Raw genomic sequence first — 17,121 nt, 5'->3', positions numbered from 1 at the left:
TTAGTTACAGTAATTCCTTTCCAGGACAAAGAGGCACACTCGGACATACGTATATCTTCAGTTTTAAACAGGTTTGTAGAGGCCTTCACCTGGCCAACTTCTCTCTTACCATGAACAAGTAGTCCTGGAAATCCTAAAGCCCTGCAAGTTCTGTGTGTGGAGGCAGAGGCCCTGCTGCACATGGGTAGAGCAGGTGGTTGGTGTGGATACGGACAGCGCCTGCAGGAAAACAGGAAGCTGTTGGAAAGCGAGCTGGTGGGTCGGAACCATGAGCTGGAGCCAGGCTGGAGCCTGGCTGGAGGTCACACTTCACCCCTGTCAAGCCATTCCCCCCACCTAGCAGCAGACATCCCAGGCCCCGCTGGTCATCCCAAAACCCCTGCTCAGGCCCCGACCCGGGGCAGTGGCTCCCTTAGGGCACTCAGCGGTGCCCACGGCTGACCCCTGAGGGCTCCCGCGGCGGGGCCCCAGCACAGGCCAGCCCCCCCCAGGGCACAGCCCGGGCCAGCCCCACCGCCGCGAAGCCGAGATGGCGCCGGGCCCCGCTGCCCAGCCCGGGAGAGGGGGGCCCTCCGTGGGCAGAGCCGCCCGGGGAGGAGGGAGCCCGGCCGGCGCCCGCCTCGCCCTCCCACGCCCGCGGCTCCGGCATGGACGGCGGGGCCGCGGCGGGGCCCGCGCTGCTGCTGCTGGCGCTGGCGGCGGCGGGGGAGGCGGCGGCGGTGCTGCGGGACGGTGGCTACGAGGGGCTGCTGGCCGCCGTGCACCCCCGGCTGCCGGAGGACGGCCGGCTCCTCGCCCGCCTGCAGGTAAGGCGGCGGCCCCCGAGGCGACAGGCCCGCGGCTGCCTTGGTCCCGTGCTGGTGGTCACCGCCCGGTGCCCCCCGGCCCCGGGGGGGAACGGTCCCGACGCGTCCCTTTAGCCGCCACCAACCTCGATGGCTCATTTTGCCGGTCTCCAGAGAGGCAGCCCTAGCGTTTATGTCATCCTCGACGGTGAATGGGCGCTTCTAAAGCGGCCCTGAGATGCCTGAATGCGAGGTCTTGCAGAAATGGGACGATGGGATGATAGGATCGTTGCGCTGCCTTGATCAGATCGCTGAGCTCTTTTCTTTAATGTTTGCTGGCAAATGCCGTAGTCAGGACCAATCGCAGAACGAACATACTGCTTAATCCAGTCAGCCTGTTTTTTTTCCATTGTTTATTTGCCAGGACATGATCACTGAGGCTTCTTCGTATTTGTTCAATGCTACAAGAGGAAGGGTCCATTTCAGGAGCGTGAAGATTCTGATACCTCCGACATGGAAAGACAAGAGTTATGAGAAACCAAAACACGAGACCTATGAAAAGGTAAGGCTCAACACCTGATGCAGGTAATAGAGCACACTAAAAAAATCTTTTAAACATTTATTCGTGTACCCAAATGTACGCTAACTTTTAAAAAGTGATGTGAACAACCATCCACATGAGAATGCCCTTAAGAACAGGCAAAATCATGATCTAGGAACCACCGCTAGTAAATCCACAAGTAATGAGCATCAGTAACAACACAGAGCTGTACCATCCTTTTGGTTTTAAATGAGAAACAAGAGAGTGCTGAACTGCAAGAAGCTCCATGTTAAATCTGTCATAGTCCATAAACACAGTCCTTTGCAGGCTGTTTAATTATATTGGAAACCTGGCCTGCAACTGGACTGAACACCCTTGGTCTGAATATCCTGTCTGCTCTGAATATCCTTGTTGTTACTCAGTTTTGTTTCTCTACTTGTTTTCACATTTATGACAAGTCAAGGACTTTTGCTTGTGAGTTCCAGTGTTTTGCTTTGTTGTGGTTTTGGTTTGCTTTTTTTTTTCCTCATGCTTTCTTAACCTATCATCCCTCTAATAACTCCTGGCTGGCAGTTGTGCTGATGACAGCAGCAATACTTGTCTAGGTGGAGTTTCAGACTTATTAGGGAAGGTCCGTCTCAAAAGCCAAGGAAATCCAAAAGAGCGAAGTCAGCTTGTTGCTACAGAGGTAGAAAAAGAAGCGGAGACTAGTTCATAATGGTTAGTTTTCTCCGTTTATTCCAAACTTTGTGTAGCTGGAATCCAGGAAATGGGATGCACATTAATCTGTGTTTTAGCTACACGCATGGCCACTGGTACTTATGACCAGCTCCACAAGTAAGAGATATTTGCAGCAGATATTACAATATATTTTCTCACTAGGTTGTGTAATAATATCAACAAATCTTTATGAAAATGTATTGGTTGTCAGAAAGAAGACTTTCCACTTGAAAGGCCCTTGGAAATTGGACCTGACCTTGTGTTTACACCTGCAAAAACATGTAGATGTGGATTCTTCCTCATTTGCTGTTTTTAAATGAAAAGAAGCTAGCTCTGTAAAAGATGTGCTATAGATTTGTAGGCATACTGCAGGTGGATACAGGAGACCTCAGCAAAAAAAGTGCATAGAACTGTCTGTTTTGACTTTAAAGATGATCAGTCCCTTAATTTGATTAGTTTAAGGCTGATCATCATTGAAATAAACTGAATAGCATATTTGGATTTTATATTCTAAATTAAATTAACATTGGAACTTGCAAAGAGGAGTATTTTATGTTCCTTCTCTCTGTGATGTTTCCTGCCAAGAATTTTAAGCTAATACATTAAATAGCAGTACAGAAAGGAAAAGCATGGCTATGTGCAAGAAAAGAAACACCCCTTTCAAGATCACTGGGCTTCTGGTGAAAGGGCTTGCTTGGCTCTATTTTATTACTGTAGTCAGAAGTATTTTTTTCTAAGAAATGTGTCTTATGTGTGAAGAGCTTTAATAAAGGAATAAATACAGTAGTCTCCCACTTCAAGCTTTCATTATGCTGCAGGGAAATCTGTCCATAATCTGCTGTTAGTCTGCTAACAGCAGTCTGCTGTTCTGCTGTGGCAGAAGGTAGGAGCTCTGTTATGGGCTGGGTGGTATTACATTGGATCATGTACAACAGCAGAATACTTCTATCATTACTCAAGTTACTTTTTGTGTAATTTCAGGCAGATGTCATAGTGGCAGATCCTTATTGGAAATACGGTGATGATCCATACACCCTACAACATGAAGCGTGTGGAAAAATGGGAAAATATATTCATTTCACACCTAACTTCCTACTAAATGATTATTTGACGGACATCTATGGCTCACGGGGTAAATTCCTTAAAGAATTTACTTCTCCAGCTTGCCTTTAGCAGTGTTGAACAAAAGACAGAAGAATCCTGAAAACTACATTGCATCACCCTTTCCTGTACGTTTCCTGCACGTCTCAGTAGCATGTGCTGCTGTGCAAAACCTGTGCTAACTGCATAAAGATAGCCTTTGTTCCTAATCCCACACTAGTGTGGTTAATGGAAAATGAAGGTCTGGTTTGTTGAGGTTAGTTCCACTTCCAACATCAAATTTTTAATTATAATTTGATGCATATTTTACTCTCATGTAAGTGTATATTAAAAAGTATTGCTGTTTCGTCATACACTCCTAGAGTCTGAATTCAAGCTCAAACAAGTGATGGTAAAAGAAGCCAATTTTAAGTGATGTAAAATCTAAGACTTTCAAATGATGTTATTTGAAGTTAGTCACACTTAGGCACAGATGTAAATTGCTTGATATTAGAACTGTGTACGGCTGATTGTTGCTGGAAAGGTGCTGGTCAGGAAGTCCCTGCTGTGGCGTTGCTGATTAGTTCTGCAGGCAGTGGCTGACTCCTGTTACAACGTCTGCCCTTCTGTCCTCCCTCCAGGCAGAGCCTTTGTGCATGAGTGGGCCCACCTTCGATGGGGGGTGTTTGATGAGTATGACACTGACAGACCTTTCTATGTCACCGGGAAGAATCAGGTTAAAGTTACAAGGTAATTCAGCATTTTTTCCTTCTACAAGCCCTTTCTGGTGCACTTCAGAAAGCTGCCTGATCTTTTTCTATGAACTCTTGAGGCATTCCTATTTCTTTTAGCCCTTATTTTATCAATCATTAAATATTTTTCTTGTTTATGAATAGAGCACATGATTTTCTCTGCATTCATCTTTCCACATTTCTGTTGTTGATGGATTGGCAGTGTTGGTGAGCATTATATTTTTCTGAACTGACAGTGGAGACTTAACCACTTCCAAGCTCTGCTCCTGGAGACGAATTGGTGCTTGTACAGAAATCCTTCTTCCCGTGCTATTTGTCTGTTCAAGCTTTTCTGCCACTTCCCACCTCTCCCTTCTCCGGGTACATTGCAGATATTGGACTTTCTGATTAAGCTTCTCAGTCTCTCTTCTTCAAACAACTTTTTTCATCTTTGCTACTTCTGCACGTATTCACCCCACACACTCACCAGTGCAGGAATGCCTGACTCTACCTGTTTTTCCTTGCTGTCCATATGGCCAAAGGGACACTGAGAAACAAAGTTTTATTATAGCACATTTAACCTGGTAGCTCACCGAGATGGTGCCTGTGGCTATGGTACATCAGCAAGCCATTTACAGGCGTTTTCTAGGATACAGAAGCATTTGGAAGAGGTAGCTGCTGGATGAATAAGATTACTTCTGCAGTTGTAAACTTTACATCTGTAGCTGTAATATTTCTACTTATTCAAGAGAATGATGTGATGGAAAGGTAAAACAAAAAAAAAAAAGATTTTTCTTCATGTCGCATCACATATATCTTTTCACAGTGATAACTTATACAGGAGGTGTGCAGAATATACTGCAAACATCATTAATGTCAGCACTATATTCAGGTAGGGTTTTTAAGTGGAAATGTATTCTGTTTTATCCTTAGGTGTTCCTCTGATCTTACTGGCATCTATGTCTGTGAAAAAAACTCCTGCACTGACGGTAGTTGTGTCATTAATAAGCTATCAGGGCTTTTTAAGGAAGGATGTGCATTTATTCCTGAGAGAAATCAAACTGCAGTATCATCAATAATGTATATGCAAAGTTTATCATCTGTAAGTACAAACATATAAGAATAGATTTCCTTCAATGAAACATACTGTTATAAAACTTCATATATCCTCCTTTTAGAAAAGCTAATTTTTTTTTCAACTTTTATGTAAGCAGATTAACTGCAACGCATACTGTTAATAATGTGGAACGAAGTTTACTGTCAGCTGATGTCTCAACTATACAAGAAAATCAGCACTAATGGTTTTCCATTGCTATATTTATTCGTTACTGTGTTGTTGATTACTTCTGATTTTTGTCTACTTGTTTTTCATTTTAGGTGGCTGAATTCTGTAATGAGCATAACCATAACAGAGAAGCACCCAATCTTCAGAATCGAATGTGTGACTACAGAAGCACATGGGAAGTAATTAAAAACTCTACAGATTTTGAAAATAATCCTCCATTGACCAACAGCAGCCTCGTTACTCCTCCCTCCTTCTCATTGCTGCAGAAGAGAGACAGAGTCATCTGTTTAGTTCTTGATGTTTCCAAGACTATAGCTGGGGTAAAATCTTTATCAGATGTATTACATTGCACATTTTACTTTTTTTGTCTTGTGTTTTCAGAAACTGTATTCATCTAAAAGTAGTCTCCATGCAGAGATGGAAAAATCTGGCTACAGATGCAAGGAATCGGTTTGACAGTGACAGAATTTGGGATTGTATTTTCTTTTGAGGCAGAGGAGTCAAAATCAACATGAATGAGGCCGGGACGGTGATGCTGGTTACTGGCCAGTTGACTGTCAGTGATGAGGTTTTGAGATAAATAAAGGACGCTGCATGTTATAGTCTTAAGTATTTAGGCTGGGTAGCCTGGAACATGAGAAAGATGGACATGAGCTGGAAGGGCAGGGAAAAAAGATGAAGGAACAAAAAAAATTCCAGAAGAGAGGGATCTGAAAGTCTGAAGACAACCAGTGCTCAACAGTGAGTGGGCTAAGCATTTGATTAGTTTAAGGCTGATCTTCATTGAAATAAAGTGAATAGCATATCTGGATTTTGTATTCTAAATTAAATTGACGTTGGAACTTGCAAAAGGGAATATTTCATGTTCCTTGTCTTTGTGAAGTTTTCTGCCGAGAATTTTTAGCTATTAGTTTATAATTTGCAGCATTCATTATTATTCCACATCCTTACAGGTCTATTTGTTTTTAAACTTCTTTTATATGTAGGGTAGCTGGATCAATAGATTGCATCAAGCAGCAGAACTGTATTTGCTGCAAATTGTGGAAGAAAACTCTTACGTTGGTATTGTCACGTTCAGTGACAGAGGAGAGATCAAAACTCATGTGCTCCAGATAGTCAGCGATGATGCACGGAAACAGCTTGCTTCATACCTACCTACAGCTCCAGGGAGGGACAGAGCAAATGTCTGTGCAGGCCTGCAGCTGGCGCATGAGGTGAAGCATCGCTTCTGTTCACACCTTTGGTGTAGATGGTTTGTTCTTTTCAGTTATGAGGATTTCTGTGTCTAGGCTACATCAAGTGTTTTCTACTGATTATTATGTAGTTTTTGAAAAGAACCTTTGCGGCTTTCCTTTGAACCTATTATGTATAATCTACTAATAATTAAAAACATAATAGCCAAACTCTTTTAAAATAATGTTATGTGATTGTTGCAATAGGCTTAATGATACATTTAAAACTATCATGTTATATATTTTTAAACTTTGCAATTTTAGCCATTACGAATTTTATGAGCTATATAAGCTCTATCTTCTGCTTTTTTTTATATGTTGCTTTCTAAATTATTCTTAAAACCTAGGCTGGCACACTCAGCATTTCTGCATCCTTTAAAGAAGATTTTGTTTGTTAACTTCAACTTCTGTTTCTCTAAAATCACATTTCTTTTGGTCTTGTTTTGCAATATAAATTCATTAACATGCTCTTATTATTGCATCTTTAAGCCCAGTATATTAAAGAGAATTTTTTCCTGCTTTGGTTTACTTCTGCCTGCTGAGTACTGCAACAGTTCAGCAAATGCCTCATGTGAAATGTATTCATCCTGCCCCCAGGATGGGTCACCGCCTCTCTGAATTTGTCAGAGAAATGAAGCAGAAATTTGGGAGCAGCGACGTTTTTTCTTGTCTGAGTTTAATTGACTTTCTGCATTCTGGAGCCTGTAGTCTCAGCCTTCTGCTAGGAGAAGGGAAGTAAAAGAGGTGCTTCAAGAAAGGGAAGTAAAAGAGGTGCTTACTGCATGGCTACTTGTCAAGTACCCATTTGCAGCATATTCTTATTTTAATCCCTTTCATTTCTATACCTTATTGTGGTATAAAACTTTCATGGTATTCATTCTGATACAATTTCTTTGAAGATAGTGTCAAAATTAATTGCAGTGTAGATGATATGATATTTATAGCTTCTGCTAATGCTTGTTCTTCTACCATCAGGTCATTAGGAAGAAAGAAGGAAATCTGTATGGATCTGAAATTATATTGGTAACAGGTGGACAAGACAATAGTACGAGCAGGTGTTTTTCTGAAATGATTAACAGTGGATTGATCATCCATACCATTACTGTTGGGTCCTCAGCTGCTAAGGAAATCGAACACTTCTCCAAAGAGACAGGTAAGTATAGGAACAAACCATGACTGTGGTCTTGAAAGTGTTCAACTCAGGTATGTCTAGTAAAGCTGGCATATGTGTAAATTCATGTGAAACTGGGAACCTGACAATATATTTCTGTTTGGAACAATCTCAAGCAGTAAGTCTCAGACACAATTTCTTTCTCAGAAAACACCAAAGAAAAGTGGCCTTACTGTGACTTGGAGTAAGACTCATTATGAAGTCCCTGCTTCCACTCAAAGGTGATAGCAGAGCCACAGATCTAAAAAGAGATTGAAAGCCAATGGTACTGGCAACTAGACTAAGCAGAGAAAATCTAGGTTCCAGATTTTAATAGGTACTAGAGTGTAGTAACATCAGTGAAAATTCAGCACCTAAATAACTTACTTTTACCAGAGACACTGGATGAAGAATACAGCTTTTATTCTTGCACATAGGCACTTATAAAAAGCTGTCCCTGAGTGTCTGTGTTGGAAATGGCCTTCATTCATGCAGGTAGCCTTGACAGGTCTTCAGCTTGATAAGTTGTGCTACTTGTTTAAAAATGTAGTATTGTTATTGCAACATTACCAGGATATTTTCTTAAAGCATTGTAAAATTATTCCATATAAAGTAATTTCAGAGTAGTAAACTCCCTTTATCATTCCGATTCAAGAGTCATTTTGAAGCTGCTGGGAAAACTCTGATGAAGAAGATGGTCAAAGGCCATGGTTAAGGGAGGTGGCTGTCCTCCCTCCCTGACAGTTCTGTGACCTGTGGTACATCTTGCGAACCTGACGTAGTTATTGTGTCATGTATAATATGTAATAGCTAAATTTGTAATCAACTGTGCTGTTTCAGGAGGGCTGAAGTATTTTGTTCCTGAAAGACTGGACTTCAGTGACTTACTGGATGTTTTCACTGGCATTTTGTCTGGAACTGGAGATACTTTCAATCAATCTGTTCAGGTTTGTCATATGAGCACAGTTAATATTTCTGCTTCCCATTTTTTTTAGATAAAATCAAAATGTAACAAATTTATCTAGGTGTCCTACTTCCTCTTTTCAGGTGACCACTTGTCCATCCTGGTGTATAGTCCTCTATTTGCAGGTTGAGCAAAGTGTTGAGAGACAATATAGTTGTGTTTAACTTCTTTTGTATAATCTGGAAAACTGTAGAAAGTTCCCTCAGATTCTACAGTGTGCTAGAGTATTTCAAGCTTTTTCTCTGCAGTTTACAGAGGTAATTATCACCCCACACAAGGTATGGAATGTCATCTGACAATTTGATCCTCCAAGGAAGTCATGAGGGCAAAGATCTGTCTCCATCAGGAATTTTATTTATTGCTATTTTTTTCCTCATGGAAGAGCATTTAGATGGAACTTTAAACTCATAAATCAGTCTTCTTCAGTGTCACGTTCTGTAACAGCAGTATTGCTTTTGAACTGGGAAAGTGGCAATATCCCACATAGCTATATGTTTCTGGAATTCCGTCCAGCAGAAATGTAACATGAAAAGAAGGCCACTGGGCCTAATTTTTCTGTCATTTCTGTGATTCCATGGAACTGTCACTAAATTCTGCCGTTTTGTATTTGAAGGGGAGAATAAAGTCCCCATTTATTATAACAGATTAATATTGGTGTGTGTTTTCATTTCTTTTCAAGTGTATCAGGTCTGATATTTAAAGTGGTAGAATAAGTCCTTCTTTGTCAGAACATGTGATTTTCAAAACTGACAGAATAATTTTGTTTTTGATAGGTCGAAAGTGCTAGTGAAAGTATTGGAGGGTACAAGCAACTCAGGAGGGCAGTGACTATTGATAGCACCGTGGGAAGAGAAACCTGCTTTGTAGCCACCTGGCAAGCTGCTGAACCACCTGAGATCAATCTGGTTGATCCCAATGGGAAAAGCTACACCAGCAAGGACTTTGTCTTTGATTCAGTTTTCCATGTAGCACGTCTCCAGATTCTAGGAACTGCAGAGGTACAACTTATGGTCTTTTTTTGCCTTTTAGCAATGGGAGGAACATCCTGACTACATTGCTTCGATTCTAATAAAGTTATGTTAAGAAAAATCATTTAATAGCATAAGATAGAATGGCTCTGCTACACTATGTTAGTATGACTGCTGTTGTGTGCCAAACAGAAATATCTTCTGTGTTCAAGAGCACTATCTGAAGGTGTTTTTTTTTTTATTACTTGACACTTGGTTTACAACTTAATTGCAAGGTTCTGAGTACTATCAGTAGCCAGTAGACGAATCTTCCGTCTTGTTACTATTCTAGCATTACAAGTGTGTGGTTTTTCTTTTTAACTTCATAATTCATTTAAAATTACTGCATTGTTTGTAGAAACGTCTTCCCATCATTAAAATTCTGAAAACTTTTTTTTTCCCCATAAAAATTAATCCTTGATTTCTTAAATAGTCCACAGAAGTTAAGAAACTAAATCGAATCTGATGCTTGTGGTCTTACACGGAATAGTTGCCAAACAATTGGCAAAAGACAGAGGACAGCTGGAAAACACTTCTTCATTCTGAGTTGCATTTATGAGTGTTCCCACTGACAGAAACAAAGCTACTTGAAGGATGTTACTTAGTCTAAGTAGGCTGTCAGAATTTAAATAAGTGTAAATTAAATTATCCAAAAGTGAGTTATTTCATTTGAAAATATTTGGTTGTTGTTTTTTCAGACAGGAGAGTGGACATACACACTGACAAATGTTCACCTGGCTCCTCAGGTTCTAACAATGACAGTAACTTCTCGAGCAGCAAATTCTACTATACCTCCTGTGGCTGTGAAAACCCATATGAGTAAAGATATAAATTACTATCCCAGTGCAATGGTTGTCTATGTACAGGTTAGTCATGGCTTTTCCCCTGTTCTTGGAGCAAGCGTGACTGCTGTCATCAGTCCAGAGAATGGAGATCCCATTTCCTTGGAACTTCTGGACAATGGAGCAGGTAAAAAGACTCTAGGAATATAAATTCAAAAATATCTAGAAAATGAAATTAAAGGACTCCCCTAAGTGCTACCTTCACTGAATACTGTATGATACAATGCATTGAGACCGAGTTTCCAAGGTTCTGTGGTAACACACAAGAGTGCAACAAACAGTTGGTGGTGTTTCTTGATACACTTTGATTCAGAAAAGGATTTATGTGCATAAATTAAATACACAGACATGTTCCAGTAGTCAGAATTGCACTGTGTGCATAAGCTACCAGTTGTCATTCAAGCTGATCAAAATGAATGATGTTCATCACGTTGGAAGATGAGGTCTTTAAAGCTCAGTAACTTAAGAAGCTGTTAGCAGAGTCAAGTATGACCACTTACAGGCAGAAATTGCAGGCCCTATGCTTTACTCCCTCTTACAGTTGTCAAGCAAAGGTGTAAATACCCAAAGGAGTTTGGATTTAGTAATATTTTAACTCATGCATTTGCTTTGCAGAAATTATTCTGGTTACTTCAGCATGCTGCAAGGCAACAGTCTTACATGCAGTCTATCATATTGGTAGAAAGGATTTTATACGGAGTAGGTAGTTATGAAATCATTTTGGTAACTTTTGGAGCTACTTCAATAAAGCGTTTTTTCTATATTAAATTTCACAACTGAAAACGATCAGAAGTAGTAACGAATACTCTCTGGTTTGTGCCACCATAGGAGTAAGTCCATAAATGAGAAGTGCGTTTCAGGAATGTACACCGAGCACTTTGGAGGTGAAGGTCCAGCCACCCCATTTCCCCTGAATTCCCAGGTGGTTTCCCAGATCCCAGCTCAGGGGCCCAAGTGTAACAACTTGTGAAATAATAGATGATTTTCCTAAGTTAGCTTTTTCTTCAGTTAACATGCCATACAAAGAGGTATCTTAACTTCAGATCATTGTCTTCTTGAAGTTTTAACATACAACCAAATGCAGAGGATCTGCACAGGTCTCATATCAGAGGAGAATTTACCTATTATTCTTACATTCTAGTTTCTGTATGTGAATCTAGAAAGCGTAAATAAGCACATCCATTTTCGTTTCATGTTAATTTATGTCATTTTTCTGTCTAGGTTCTGACATTGTTAAGAATGATGGCATATATTCCAAGTACTTGTTTTCTTTCCCTGGCAATGGCAGATACAGCCTGAAAGCTCACGTCCAAGCTAACAGGACTATTGTGCCACAAACTGCAATGCTGTGGAGTCATGCCATGTATATACCAGGTTACGTAGAAAATGGTAAGGTAAAGCAATGCAGAGAAAATGATATAGCTATCTATTCCAGCACCTGAATACATCACATCCCTTCACAAATACTAGGAGTAGGCATTAGAACAACAACAGCCCAGCTAGGAGATGTTCAGTTATGAAGGCATTAACACAAAAAGAGTCTGTATACCCCAGAATATTGAAAATATACCTCAAACAACTATAATGGGGCAGTACCTATGTAGTACAGAGACAGGATTTGTGTTTTGTTAGTGAAAAGACTAACCATAGGTTTATTAAATAATAATGACCATTATTAGTTATATTCAGTCATCCTAAATTAAGAACTGTTACAGTATTAGGATATTAAACTCTCCTGTAATTATTTTGTAACAAGCAACAGTTACTGCAATTTCATATTAACTTTCTTAGTAATTAGCACTCTTGAAACTGTAAAGAAACAGTTACTGCACTAGAAATGATTGTACATAATTGAGGCTTATAGATTTTTCAGATTTAAAACAGTATAAATGAGGTGACATTCAGGTTACTTGCAGAGTACAATAATATGCAAGAAGTTAAGACTGATGAGCATTTTTAATGCTGTAGGTAAACTCAAGATGAACCCATCAAGACCCCCAGTTATTAAAAGTGATATTCAAGTCAGAAGAGGAGGTTTCCGTAGAACAGCTGTGGGAGGATCCTTCATAATATCTGCAGTTCCGATGGGACCTCATGCTGATGTGTTTCCACCATGTAAAATTATTGACCTTGTGGCCAGAATAGAAGATGATAAGGTCATTCTATCATGGACCGCACCAGGAAATGATTTTGACAAAGGCCAAGGTATGTTTGTAGCTTGCCATTCTGCTTCCTACCCAAAGTGAAAGATCTGTAATGGAGTTTACTCTCACTGACACTAGTGGGAATTTTCTTATAAACTATGGTGGTTCTAGGGCTTTATTCGTGCTCTGCTCTTGCAAAGATTTTAAATGGAATTAGACGATAAGCTTTCTGAGAGTTTCAAAATCAGTGCTGGTGATTTTGATGGAAGGCTTACTTTTACTAAGTTGTAGTTTTCTGCTACTCATGGAAGGTAGACATTACTCTGTACACGTAAAGAAAAAGTGTAAATAAACATCAGATTTGGTCAAGTAGGAATTTTACTTCACTTACTGTTATGTCAAAGTCGGTGAAGTCAGAAATACTGACAGACTTCAGTGTGGGCTCATGATGACCACCATCACTTCTTTATTTCAGTGCTGTGCTGTGAGAAATTGAATCATTCAAGCACTTAGTTTAGGTAACAAGTTTTCGCAGATCTATCCGTCATGCTGCATTAATTTTTTATGGTGCTGAACTGACTTATGAAGAAAATACTAGGTAAGTAGTATTTTGGAAGTGTTTTGAAAAGAGAGTATTTGGAAAGAGATCAGAAGTTTGAATGATAGCTAACACACAGGTGACGATATCTTTTAATATTTGTATTTTCAGCTGCAAGTTATGAAATCAGAATAAGTGAGAGTCCTCTGGAACTAAGGGACAGATTCTATAACACCGCTTTAGTGAATACTTCCACTCTATCACCTCAGCGTGCTGGCTGCAAAGAAATATTTGCATTTAAACCAGAAGCTTTTACAACAGGAAACATAACCATAACTTACGTTGCGATGCGTGCCGTTGATGACGTTTTTCTTCACTCTGAGCTGTCTAATATTGCACAAGCAGTAAAGTTTGGTCCCCCAACGGTGTATCCCACTTCTAACATGGAGTTTAGTTTTTCAACAATATTGTTGCTAGTCTTTGGATTACTAACAGTAGTGTGTCTTACAGTAAGCACAACCCTTTGCTTAGTAAAGAAAAAGAAGAAAAAGACACTTTCAGAAAATGCAGCTAAGTTGCTTTAACATAAGGTGTCAGAGCTTGTTAGAGCTCCAGATATTTAAAAATATTTAACTGCTTTGACTTGGAAAAGTAAATATCCTACAATAAACAGAATAAATAAGTAATCACATTCCAGATATTGAAGTGATTTGTTAGCCATATCATGCTGTCTATGAATTTGATAACAGAAGGCTTGGTTACAGTAAAACAAGTCATATGCTGATAGCTTGTACCACAGAGATGCAATATCTGTCTATGAACTTACATGTGTGCTGTGCAATGTCCTAGTCTATTCTTATTGTGTGGTGAAAACTTTGTAATTAAATTGAGAGAGATACTGAAGACAGTGTGCCTTATTTAAAAACAGAAAAGAAGAAAAGCAAAACAAAGCAGTATGAGTTCCTGCAGTTCTCATTTACGTTTATGTAAGCACATGTGCCATTCAGCTTCCAGGTGTGGTGGGGAATTCCACAGGAAGAAGATCAGAGGCTGAGGGCGCTTAGTTGAGAAACTTCTCTGTTGAGGCAGAAATAACCTTTGTCCTGACCCTACAGAAGGCAAAATAATGTTTACTGGAAACCAGAGCAGACAAGGGAAGGAGCACAAGAGGTACACACAAAGCCTATCGGGCACACTCTCTGCTTTCAAGTCTGAAGTGTCACATTAAGGGTGTTTGGAGGGAAACTGTGCCAGTGTACAAGTGTTTCCAGTATGTTTCTCTCTTCTACTCATAACTTGTATCCGTAAACCACAGAGCTGAATCTCTTGGTTGTTAGCTGCTACTAAAGGAAACAGTTGCATTAGAATTGGATTAGCCCTGTTGATGCTGCTCCGCTGGGGTTCAGAAGGCTGAAAAGTGCTGATTATCAACACTTGGGATTGCTTTGAGTTTACTATGTCCTTCAAGGATCTCTTTTGATCCTATAAACACATTAAAATTTTTCTTTTATTTTTAACTACATCTGTGCGTATGAATATATGTGAGTGTGTGTATTGTGCATGCGAGTGCATGCAATGTGTGGGGTTACATTTGTTTCCTGTAACATGAAATCTCAAATGTAATGATTATCTTGCTGTAAAACCATGTATAAAGATAAGGCAGTGCAATATTTTATAGCTGGAGTCTGGGTCAATTTGTTCTTCACTACCTGGAAGAAAAAGAATTGAGGAAACTTCTAGAATGTCTCCTCTATGTAAAGTCAAATTTGCATTGTTTCCTTGAAATGAATTGGATACTGAATTAAATACAATAAAGTCAGCCAGATTCTGTATTGCTAAAATGATCTTTTCCTCAAAGAATACAAAAGTGTACACAGCATTTCAGGAGAGATTCGGGAGATTGTCACATTGCTAAAATTTGACATTTACATGTCATCGCCACCATCTCCTTATTGCACCTCTGTGAGGTGACAGCTGCTGCTGCTGCTGCACCCCAGGAGCAGCCAATTTTGTAGCAGCTGCAGGTGGAAATAAATGGGCTCTGCTGAGAAGCGGCCTATGGCAGCAGCGAGATTGCTGTTTGGTGCTTTAGCTCCTCAGCAGTAATGCAGATTGGAAAGAACAAAAGCACAAAGGCAAAGGAAAAGGAAGGGCAGGGAAAGGAGTTTGGGGACAGGAAGGACCCTTGTCACAATCTTTCCAGAGTGAAAAACTGAGGGCTCTTCTGAGAACTCTGAGTTCTCTCTCAGTGACTTCTCCCAGTGAGGTCTCCCTCTGTGAAAGAGACAGGATGGTGTAAATGGAATAGGCATGAAGCCACTGGAGCTAGGTAGCCCTCTTGCCTGCTCCTGATCCTTATGGAGTGGCAAATTAGGGAAATGGTGGATTTTTACTTTTAGCTGAGTCCAGATACCCCATGTATCTGGAGGCTTAAAGAGTTCCTATGCTAATGTAGGAGGTGAAAGAAATAAAACTGCATTATTCAATGAATTTAGGATCGGGAATAGTTAAGATGGAAAAAGGAGCAGGAAGAGAAGGGATGACCCGGGCATTTCAGTGGGGACCTGGTCTGGAAGAAGTTGGTGCTGCAGCCAGGACAGGCCCTGCTCCCTTGCCTGTAACTGCTCAGCCACCACCTTCCTTCAGCTGCCACCAAGTAACCTTGGTAAACCAGATCACTTCCCTGATTCGGCTGGAAACTCTTTTGTGTTTACAGCACAAGGTATGGCACACAGTCCAGTGTTACTTTGGCCTACATTCCTTTGTGAAACCCCACCCTCAAAAGAGGCTGAAATGTTACAGATCTAGGTGATTTTGCCTTCTGCCCTTTGAGACCATTTCACATTCTCACCGCTGAACCAGGGAAGAAGGAGAGAGGTGCATCACCAGGAAAAAAAAAAAAAAAAAGGAATAGGAAGAGAAGAAATTATCTTTTCCATTGCATCAAGTTAAGAGACAGAGATAAAATAAGCTTAAGGTTTGTAATGGTTAAAATCAAATGGGCAAACAGAAAGAAACAAATGAAAACATCACCAACAACAACAAAAAAAACTATCCAAGCAGGAACAGAAAGCAAGGCATAAGGAAACCAGAATAACAGAAAGAAAGAATTCTTTGGCTTCATTTAGCCAGAAAATGGCTGGCTCCATTTACTATATTGCAATAGGACTGTTTTGACGATGGAGCAATGACAGTAAATGTTAACTGCTTACTCCATGATGAAAGAAAATTCTAAAGCTGAAATGCTTTTTTTTCATGTCAGATATCAGTTCTATTGTTCTGCAGGTGATAGCAGAATAGAACTGCTAATGGAGTGGCAGGTCCAAGGTGTGAAGGTAGTTGTAAGAAGCTACAGGACAGTATTTCTCCACCATGTCCTGCTTCTAAGCAAGTGTGTGGTTTCCTGTCAGAATCTTTCAGAAGATATTGCTTGATGATCAATAATCAAAACAATGCAAGACTATAGTCATGTCATCTTGCATTGATCTTTTTTGGTATTTGGCAGAATGTAGAGGAGTAAGCAAGTGAAAAAGCATTTGAAGATTCTGTCTTCCTTTGAGGATTGTTCCTGCAGTGCAACGATGACTGCTGTTCTGAAGAAATGAAAGGAAACAACAGCAAAACTGGGTTTCCCTCTAAAGGCTTCAGAAAGCTGTCTTCAATCTAAGACTGGAGATACTGCCCACTCATTTATGTCAGTGCTGCCAAATACCGTACAGGTTATAAAAAGGCACATGACTGGACATACCACAGCCCATGGCATTTCCAACTGTGTGTTCAATCTATACCTTTTCTACCATTTCTTGTTTACTTGGCTTGGACTCAATGAAAGAGCTGAAGGTATTTACAACTGAATGTTACAGGAACAATTTTCTTCAGGAAGTAAACCAGTTCAACTAGACAGTTAAGTTTAGGAAGCAATTTGGGGCAACCTGATATTTCAAATCTCTAGAAATATATCCCAAGTAAAGTCAGTTAGACAAGTCATTAAAAAAAATATGGAAAGTTAGGAAGAGATGGGAAGGGAGCAGGTAGAATAATTTGGCTGTTTTCCCAAGAATCTGATCCAAGATTTCATAGGTGCACCAAATCAGACTTGATC

At 40.2% G+C, this 17,121-nt stretch overlaps 2 protein-coding genes across 2 annotated transcripts in view; one reads left to right on the top strand and one right to left on the bottom strand.

Moving 5' to 3' along the window:
* The window catches only part of ODF2L (outer dense fiber of sperm tails 2 like), a 29,859-nt gene extending 29,490 nt beyond the window's left edge, over window positions 1-369 (bottom strand). Inside the window, 1 exon segment of the mRNA XM_040565759.1 lies at window positions 110-369. The gene's annotated coding sequence lies outside the window, so the exon portion shown is untranslated.
* A 264-nt stretch (window positions 370-633) lies between these two features.
* LOC121074067 (calcium-activated chloride channel regulator 2-like) lies at window positions 634-14,698 on the top strand. Its single transcript, XM_040565758.1, has 14 exons — window positions 634-806; window positions 1,210-1,347; window positions 3,028-3,178; window positions 3,768-3,876; window positions 4,791-4,959; window positions 5,235-5,462; window positions 6,129-6,356; window positions 7,350-7,527; window positions 8,365-8,471; window positions 9,262-9,486; window positions 10,194-10,464; window positions 11,559-11,726; window positions 12,306-12,542; window positions 13,191-14,698. The coding sequence occupies exons 1-14, from the start codon at window positions 648-650 to the stop codon at window positions 13,601-13,603; spliced, it is 2,781 nt and encodes a 926-aa protein (XP_040421692.1). The 5' UTR covers window positions 634-647; the 3' UTR covers window positions 13,604-14,698.
* The last annotated feature ends 2,423 nt before the right edge of the window (window positions 14,699-17,121 follow it).

The sequence above is a fragment of the Cygnus olor genome, chromosome 8 (genome assembly GCF_009769625.2).
Source record: "Cygnus olor isolate bCygOlo1 chromosome 8, bCygOlo1.pri.v2, whole genome shotgun sequence".
NCBI classification, from domain to species: Eukaryota; Metazoa; Chordata; class Aves; order Anseriformes; family Anatidae; genus Cygnus; species Cygnus olor.
This window is presented reverse-complemented; position numbering and strand designations above follow the sequence as displayed.